General features: G+C 47.1%; 1 protein-coding gene across 1 annotated transcript; it reads right to left on the bottom strand.

Annotated features, from left to right (window-relative positions):
- Positions 1 to 7,749: 7,749 nt before the first annotated feature.
- LOC115241269 lies at positions 7,750 to 8,966 on the bottom strand. Its single transcript, XM_029816939.1, has 2 exons — positions 8,872 to 8,966; positions 7,750 to 8,827 (listed from the first exon to the last, which is right to left on the bottom strand). The coding sequence occupies exons 1-2, from the start codon at positions 8,964 to 8,966 to the stop codon at positions 7,750 to 7,752; spliced, it is 1,173 nt and encodes a 390-aa protein (XP_029672799.1).
- Positions 8,967 to 9,713: the final 747 nt, after the last annotated feature.

Raw genomic sequence — 9,713 nt, 5'->3', positions numbered from 1 at the left:
CTCAGCTTAACCGGAAATTGATTTTTGATATCGGGTATATACGGGAACATTACCGAGTCGTTGCGCATATTGTGCTGTAGACCAGTGATGCCGAATAGAGTTCAGCTATTTCTCTCTCAGCTGTACTTCCGGAAATATTTTTACCAAAAATATGTATTCAATATTATATTAAGTAAAGTATGTGTGCTTTTTTCCGGTTTAACGTCAAAAATTATTTAATATTTCTAGTGTCAAGGCCACTTTAGACGATCTATAATTCATGACGAAATAAGGATATAATCCTATTTATAATTTTTATTTAATTTTAATTATTTTGCATTTAATTTATAAATGTACTCACAAATTTCCGAATGTTCTTTAATATATACTTTTTATATATAATATTGTCCAAAATTCTGTCGTGAATTGTAAATCGCGCGCGTATAAAGTTACCTTGAAACTAACATTCTCAATATATTACTTTTCTTTATCTATGTTCTGTCCTTTATATTCTTCTATATTTTATATCTATCCTTTCTATCTATCTTCTGTTCTATCTACATTCTTTGGAAATATAAAAAATTGTTTTCTTTAATTAATATTATATTAAAATTATAATATATAATATATATTATTTGGCCAAGAGTGGATTTTTATCATTTATATTCTTTCTATTCTTTATTTCTTTAATTAATTTACATCTTTTATATATATAGAATAAATTATAATGTAATTATAAGATTTATTTTATTAGTAATTTTTATGTGTTTACGCGAGATCTAATAGACGAGCCAAGCCGCGCTAACATATGATTCTCGAGAATCTCGAGAAAGCGTCAGCTATAGCTGACTGAACGACTGAAAGAAAGAAAGAGATAGCAGATTGTATGTCTGCGCTCGTCTATTGCCCGAAGCTAGCCGAGCGCACACGTACACGGCTCTTTCCTTGTGTGCGCTATCCCTTTCCACGCCACGGCAGCGGGCAGCGTCTCAAAACTGGCATCACTGCTGTAGACTTAGCGTGTGGCCGATCTCGTGCGTCAACGTTTGTAACAAATGACACGTATCGGGAGGATTTTTGTTCAGATACACGTGCCACGATTCCGCGTCGTCGATGTGCACCTCCGACGCGAAGTCGGCCGCTCCCGAGGAAAAGAACGCGAGGGCTCCTCTCGGACCATCGAAGGCTGCCGGGCAAATGTCGCCGCTCCGGCGATTCGCGTAGGTGTGCGCGCCTGTTCGATACGATATCAGTATATCGGGATGTAGCGGATTAGGTGATAGCGGGAATGTTCGCGAGACCGCATCGCGGTTTGCGCATAAGGCGAAGCGTATCAGGGTTTAACACAACATTTCCTGACAATTGATAATATTCCTGAAACAGCGACAGCGCGTAACGCAGGGACGTCGCGTTGTCCGACGACGACGATCCTCCATCGTCCTTCAAAAAACCGTACGCGCGCAGGAAGCGGAGCGCTTCCCTTTTCTCCGAGTCGACGGGCGTCGCGGTCGTCGCGGCGACGAGCGTTATCGCTAGGATGAGAACAGTCATCGTCTTCTTCGCGGTGGTCATCGCGCGGGTTGAGAGGGACGCGGGAAACGATCGATCGAGAAATATCAGACGTAATAAGAAATGTTCGACGAAACGTCTATTTTTGTCTCTATTGCGCAAATTTGGGATAGGAAGGGAAATAAGATCAAGTTAGGTTAGGTTGTGACCGGACAAAACACACGAGATGGAGAAATCTACAGTAAATGCAGGTTTTCCTACCTTATTTAAACGGTCGCCAGTTCGTTTTACCTCCAACGGTTCGATACGATATCAGTATATCGGGATGTAGCGGATTAGGTGATAGCGGGAATGTTCGCGAGACCGCATCGCGGTTTGCGCATAAGGCGAAGCGTATCAGGGTTTAACACAACATTTCCTGACAATTGATAATATTCCTGAAACAGCGACAGCGCGTAACGCAGGGACGTCGCGTTGTCCGACGACGACGATCCTCCATCGTCCTTCAAAAAACCGTACGCGCGCAGGAAGCGGAGCGCTTCCCTTTTCTCCGAGTCGACGGGCGTCGCGGTCGTCGCGGCGACGAGCGTTATCGCTAGGATGAGAACAGTCATCGTCTTCTTCGCGGTGGTCATCGCGCGGGTTGAGAGGGACGCGGGAAACGATCGATCGAGAAATATTGGACGCAATAAGAAATGTTTGACGAAACGTCTATTTTTATCTCTATCGCGCGAATTTGGGGTAGGGGGAGATAAGGCCAGGTTAGATCAGGTCAGGTCAGGTCAGGTTAAGTTTCTCTCTCGACGGTGTGCCACCTTGTCGTGGTGATAGGGCTCGCCCTGAAGCTCCGAAAGGAGTGGAAGGGTGCTAAGAGCACACCATGGGGTCTAAGGGAAGAGGTTTTGGGGTTCTGGGGATGGGTAAACTCCCTGGCATACGGAGTAGGTTTCCTGTGATCTGTCGGGGCATCCTGGCATGTTTACATGCTGGCATGGCCCGAGAAGTAGGAGCCGATTAAAGTATGCCTAGAGGGTAGTGCCCCTCGGAATAAATGCACTCGGGTAGGCGAGCCCGTTAGTCTTGTAAGACAATCGTCTAAGGGATGGAAACCCCGACAGAAAACCATCTTTGTTAAAGTTTATGAATGGACAACAAAGAGCGAGGAAACGTACCGCCTCTGGGGGATTTCGGAACCCCCAGTGGCCGGCATAGTGGGAGTACCGTCCCGGCTCTTGCTCTGTCGTCATCGAACGACGGGCTACCCACGGGGTTGGCGGCAAGCTCCGGGGGGGATCGGACTATCGCTAGCGGGGAGGGGGGTAGCCAGAATCTGCCGACAAGCACAGGGCCCACCGTTAAATCGGTGGTGTCCCTGGAACCAAAGGTAGTTCTGGTTCGCGCGGACGCGGTACCTAAGGAGGGCGTGGATGGACCCTTCAAGCTCCCTCGAAGTAAGGGGAGACTTGGAGGATCTGGGAGGTCACTGAGGGCTGCCTCTCCGACTCCTTCAGGGTCCTCCTCGGGAATGGACGTGTCGGGTGGGGAGGGCGTCGATGTCGACGTGACCTCGGATGGTGACGCGATGTCGACCTGCTCCTGCCCGGTGGAGACGCCCTACCAAAGGGACAGGAAGAGAGGCAGGCCGCCCACGACTGCAAATTATATAGGTATAGCCTCAGCAAAGAAGGCCTACTACGCGCAGAAGGAGAAGAAGCTTCGACTCCGTACCCAGGAGGTGGAGTTGGCGCGGCAGGAACGCCTGCTAGCCGGCACCCAGACCGATCGCGATGTGTCCCCGAATCCGAGGTCTCTTCGGAACCTCCCTTCGGTGGACGATTTGTAGAGGGATCTGGAGGGCCTGCCTCCCAACGAGCTGAGGGAGAGGACCGAGAGGGCTGTGAACGATATCATCCACATCTCCAACACAACCTCCAATATGAAGGGCACATCCATCAAGACGCTGCGCCTCGCGGCCCGGGGACTGCACGCTGCGGTGCTCGAGCTAGGAAGGAGGGCCAGGTACGGTAACGCCGAGAAGAAGATTTCGGACTTGGTGACGGCTAAAGGTAACGTATTAAAACAGTTACGCGAAACGAGAGCAGACCTTCGGGAGGTGAGGGAGGAGAACCTCAGGCTTAGAAAGGAAGCGGAGGCCCTTAAGGCCTCCAGGACCCCTTTGCCGGGTACTCCTCCGCCGCCACCCGGGAACTCTGCCCAGAAACCCCGCCCACAAAGGGTGGGAGCGAAGGGTGTTGGGTCCTATCGGGAGGATAGTGTAGGAGCGGGAACAGACAAACGGGGGGCTCTGCGGAATCGGACGTAACCCTTGTAGGGAAGGAGTCGATCGGCTCTACGGAGGATTTGTTCCACAGGGACCTCACCGGGAAATAGCTGGACGAGATCTGGGAGAGGAGATTCGTCGCCATGGGGTTCCGCTTAGATGCGGGGCTCCGGGAGGCGGTGTCTCCTATCCTGGGAATCGTCCAGAAGAAGAAGAAGCGGAAGAGCCCACCGGTCATTAGGCCAGCATTGGAGTTTCGCAATCTTGCCGCGGAACACTACATTTGGCAGAGCAGGAGGAGAATGGGTCTGAAGGGCTCAGCTCTTAAACAAGCCCTTATGGACTATAACGCTCCGTCTGGGGGGGCTGAGGGATAGAGGGGTAAGGCTGCGCCCCCCCCCCCTACTCTGCCCAATATGCCCCCAGCCGGGGAGCACCAGGGGCCAGAACCCGCCTCCGCCGCTGCTGCGCCGGAGCCGTGGTCGAAGGTCCTTGGAAAGAAGGAGAGGCGGTCCAACAAACCCCCCACAGCACAGCCTAAGGCCCCTCCCCCCTCCAAAGGTCCCCTGAAAAAGGGGTCCAAAGGAGAAGAGGGAGGGAGCTCGGAGGACACCGCCAAGAAGAAGAGGAAGAAGAAGAAGAAAAAGAAGAGGAAACCCGATGGGCCCCGAGCCCCAACTAGCAGCAGTTATGCTGGCGGTCGGAGAGGAAGCGGGCTGCACGCCGCAGGAGGCATTACTGGAAACCCGCAAGAAGATCGAGCTGGCATATCTCGGCATAGCGGACTCCAAGGTAAGATTCGCACTTAATGGGGCGATTGTCGTTGAGATTCCCGGCAAGGACAAGGAGAAGAAGGCAGATGTCCTTGCCGGGAAGATCGCAGAGGTGGCGCGCGTAGGGGTCAGAGTCTTCCGCGGTGCATAGAAATGCGCCTGCGTGGAGTCGAGATGACCGCGACCCCCGAGGAGGTCATTCCGGCCCTCGCTAAAGCGGGGGGCTGCCCTCCAGGGGAAATCCGTTTGGGGGAAATACGCAGATCTCCGCGGGGTCTGGGCACGGTGTGGGCGCGATGTCCGGCGGCGGCTGCGATAAAGGCGGCCTTCACGGGAAGGATGAAGATGGGCTGGTCCTCGGCGACTACCGTCGAGCCGCTGACGGCCCGTCCACTGCAATGCTTCCGCTGCCTGGAATTCGGGCATCTGAGACAGGCATGCACCGCGGCGAATGAGAGGTCTGGCCTCTGTTACGGAGGCCCAGACCACAAAGCTGCCCGGTGCTCGGCCGGGCCCCGGTGTCCGCTCTGTGCGGAGGCTGGTCGTCCGACGAAGCATCGGGTAGGGGGAAAGGGGTGTGCTCCCCTCCCTCTAGGAGGGGGCGGAGGGCTAACAAAGCCAAACCCGGGGTGCTCGCTTCACGGGCCCCACCGGACAAGAGTGGAACTCCCGCTTCACGGGAACCACCACGAAAAGGGGGGAAAGGAGAGAAGGTGGCGGACGAGGGGATGGACGTGACTTACAAGAAACCTTTGGCAACGCAAAAATTCAAAAAAATCTGAAACTTTGCATAATTATAGAGTAGTAGTCCCTAATAACGAAACGATTTTTTGTTGGTGCTAAAAATAGGTTTCAGGGGTGAAAACAACCCCTTAAAAAAATTCGGTTTTTACATTACGAAGCGAATATTATTGAAACAAAAAGATATATGAAAAAATTGTTTAAATAAAAGTTTTATGGTTTCAAATGTACTTTAAAATGGCGTATCTGGATTTTTAAAAAATGGTAAATTTTTCAAGATACCCCCGCCACTCAATATTTTTCTTTGATAATTTGAAAAAAATTTTCAAATTATATTAAAGCTTATGTTACGCCAAATTCAACCATGTATGACAAAGTTATGTTGCGGAAATTAATTCTTGAGAAATAAAATAAAGACGCACGCTACCTATACTAATCTTATTCGCTCGCTGTTTCATGACGTCTTATCTCTTTTTTCTTTTTTTCGTAAGGTCTCGCAATACACGATAACGATGCTGAATATTAGTAATGATATTTATAGCCCAGTTACGTAAATAATCTTTCTATATTATACACATTGTATCATAATAATACAAAAAAACGGAATGAGAGTCTTGTATTATTTGAATAATATTTTGCAAATTAGATTTTAATTCAAGATATAGAAACATAATATACGAAAAATGTTTAAATGTTTTATAAAATTTTTCCATCAACAAAAATTTTCTAAAACATTTAAACGTTTTTCATATATTATCCTTAATTAATTTAATTATCAAATTATTATTTATTAAAATTAATTTAATTTTTGTTGATGGACAAATTTTATAAAACATTTAAAAGTTTTTCATATATTATCCTTCTACATCTTGAATTAAAATTTAATTTGCAAAATATTATTTTAAAATTATGTTCGGGAGTCGATCTCGACGAGATCGCCCAAAACTGAGGAGAATAAAGTTTGAGATATGACCGAATTGTGACCGCCGCGATGATATGAATGCGATCGTATGCGAGACAATTCGGACCGAATATGAGACGAGTAAGCCTACTGCGTACGCGACACGGCCGAGAATAAGACACGAAAGAATATCATACGAGAAATGATGATATTCGAAACTATGATCGATTGCTATCGACCAGCTCGAATCGTTGTCGTAGACAGACTAAATAACGACGGAACAGAGTCGCGGTCGATCGATTTCCATAATAGGAGATTTTCGGCACCGAATGTTCGAGAATCGAGGTGTTTGTCACACTTTTTCTTTGTTTTGATCCCGCGATCACGCGCCAATCGGCTGATCGCGACGATGTTTATTCTCGCTCGGGTTTTGATTGCAGCTCTTACCGTTCAGGTTTGTCGGTTGAATTTACAGTTTAATTTTATCGACTAAATTAAACGTTTCAATCTTGAACAATGTAAATATTTAATTAATTTATATTAAATTATTCAAGAATTAAATGTTGTCCGTATAAGATTTATAATTTGTTAATATTAATCTATCGCTATAATGTACAATGTAGGCGTAATACACACGACGTAATACATAGAAAACGAGGAAATAAAATCAGCTGTGCAGTAAAAATCAATATCACCTGATTTGAAAAAATCAATAACAGATGACAGATCGGTACGCGTGTAAGTGTAATTACGGGCCTGAGCGCGCGAGTTTTACGCGATATCATTGGCAAACTTTGACCGCTTATAACTCAAAAACTATTGCAGCCTCAAAATTTTTGTATTAGAATTTTTGACTCTATTTTATCTCTAGAACACGCTAATAAAGTATTGTACGGAGGTTGTGAGACACCCTGTATAATATTTTACAGAATTAATCTTGTATATCGCGCAAACGATCGCGTCGCTCCGACCACCAGTTGTGTAATTTCTGCACGTTCTCCAACGCGCAGTTCTTCGCATGATATCCACAGCGAAACGTTCGCGCGAAGTTTAGAGTCTCCAAGCGCCCGATGTCCTCGTAATCGGCGTCGATGGTCTCGATAGCGACGTCGCGATCCTCGGCGACGTTCCCCAGAATTTCTGCTAGCTACTTTTTCTTTTCATAACCTTTGACGTAGACTCGCACCGTCGAACTTCGATTTGATTCGCGGCACATGTCGTCCCGAACGAGTTTTTTCATAAATTCATAATTTACGTGTCCATCGGTCCAATTTAGCTGATGATGATTCAAAGTTAACCAACTCGCTTTCGACTTCTCCGCCTTCGTCAACAGATCCCACGATATTGGGGCGCGGAAGATGTGATGTGTCAATTCCACGTCATTTCTTAGCACGGCTACTTCTTTCGCGACGAATCTTTCGTTAACAATAAAACCTTGCAGATCGACGAAAATCGGCAGTCCATCGTCGTCGTTAGTTGAAGTTGGAATGTTCGCTTCTTCGATCTATCCTCTTTTTTTAAACGCTTTATTCCCTCCTATGTTTTTCAAATATCGCTGTATTGCTCTATACGATTCTGCGCACAACGTTAGTAAGCGGATTGCATTCCACCACTCGATCATGAATAATGAGACAGTAGGCTGTGGTATTAGAGGGAACGTTTTCCTTACAGTCGAATTCTACGCGAACGTCCACGGTGGCGCTCTTAATCAATTTGTTCTGTCGAGAACAGTCGATGACCATGAGCGGACTGTGGATTAGAAATTTGCTTAGATTTAAAAGCGTCTCATCGTTATCGCATCCGTAGTACGTTCTCCGAAATTTCGAGTACATATCGTACAGCACGGCAACTTTGCGCTTTCTGAAATCCAGATTCATATCGTCATAGAGATAAAAATCGGAATTAAGATATAGCTTGATGTTGGTCAGTTTACAATCGTCGAATTGAGAAATCTCTTGAGATAGAGCATTCTTCCTTCCAGACTGTAGCGCGAAGATAACGTATCGCTGTTTCTCGAGCTGCGTCGCCGCTTTGACCGCCCACGAGTCTTTGGTTTGCAGAAGCGGAAACTCGTAGAGATCCCACGAACGAAAAGCGATGCTTACATATCGTCCGCTGTCTAACGTGCGTAATAGCGCCAATTTATTGACGTCATTTAGCACTATATGCGGCATTCGGCACTGTATCTTCAATAAGACGATCTTAGATTCGTACGTTTCGCGCGATATAAGGCAATTGTTATTGTTGCGCGCTCGTATTAGAATGAGTTTGTATCGCGCGTTGATCACGACGCATTTGTAATCCTCGCAAAAACCTAGCAACACGTTGAGTGGTACGCAAAAGTTGAAATCGCCGATCGGCCAATGAAGCGTCGTCGCGAAGTCCCATCCAGCGTTTTGTAATATACTGTTTCTCTCGGTCGTCAGCGACACATAATTCTTGATCGTGCTCGTCATTCCGACGTTTCTATTTCGATCGATCTCTACGCCATCGAGTTTGTAGCGAATCTCCTCGAACATAAACGCCGCGCAATTGTTCACCAATCTCACCATCAACGTGCTTTCTTCCTTCGCGCCCGACGATTTCTTCGACTCGAGTCTGCCCTCGATGTATAGAAAATCTCGCACGGTAACGTGTACAGATCTTGTTGTTGTATAGGAATTCGTATTTCGTCGCTATTTTCAAACGTGGTATTAGCGTAAGGATTATACGTGTGAATCGCGATCTTGACGATGCGATCGTCGAATACTGGTTCCCCGCCGATGCTTAAGATGTCGTTCATTTTGCTCTCACAAATACGCGGTCTTCAGAACAACGAAACCTAAGGAGCGCAGGAAAGCCGCGTTGGCGACAATCAATTTTCCGCTCTCCTTCTTTCTCCTCTTCGCGTCGAGGGGCGACGCGACGGCGATGACGGGCGTGTTTTTTACGTTCGACTCGTTCACGACGAGCATAGTACGCGCGCCTCTCTTTTGCTCTATCATCTTCGTCACACGTGCAAACGAATCGTGATCTCCTCGCCGCGAAAATCGATCGATCGTCCGTTCTGATCCACAATACGCACGTTTATATCGGTAATGGTCCGCGCGATTACCGGAAGATAAATGATTTGCGCCGGGATCTCCGACACTTTATATCCGGGTGGAACGTTAGGTGCGAATTCATGTATCGTATGCACTGATTTGTCGTTGTGATACGCCTCCGTCGTGACGTTACACTGTACGCGAATAACGTTAACGGCCATAATATTTACCGGTTTGTCGGACGAGTACCATTTATTTGGTTGTAATATATGAGACGATGAAAAACCCAATTGTGAACCGATGTTACCAGGTTTAGTAAAATTAACTCGATACGCGCACTTGATCTCGCTTTTCATGGTGTTATCGTTACCGCGAAGCATTATAGAATGTTCGCCTTTACCCTCGTCTTCATTGTCCTCGTAATAGTCATCGACATCGTATATATAATCGTCGTCATCATCGTCGCTCGTCCTTCGTTCTTCGTTCCCCTTCTTTCGCTTTGCTTC

The sequence above is a fragment of the Formica exsecta genome, unplaced genomic scaffold (assembly GCF_003651465.1).
Source record: "Formica exsecta isolate Colony F162 unplaced genomic scaffold, ASM365146v1 scaffold474, whole genome shotgun sequence".
NCBI classification, from domain to species: Eukaryota; Metazoa; Arthropoda; class Insecta; order Hymenoptera; family Formicidae; genus Formica; species Formica exsecta.
The sequence above is the reverse complement of the archived record's forward strand: the minus strand, read 5'-3'. Positions and strand labels throughout refer to the sequence as shown.

What these genes read in the sequence shown, in the direction of transcription:
- LOC115241269 (XM_029816939.1), bottom strand. Translation starts at nt 8,966, where the DNA reads ATGAACGACATCTTAAGCATCGGCGGGGAACCAGTATTCGACGATCGC. An exon ending in AATCCTTACGCTAATACCAC is followed by an intron (nt 8,828 to 8,871) that starts GTTTGAAAATAG and finishes TACAACAACAAG; the next exon opens with ATCTGTACACGTTACCGTGC.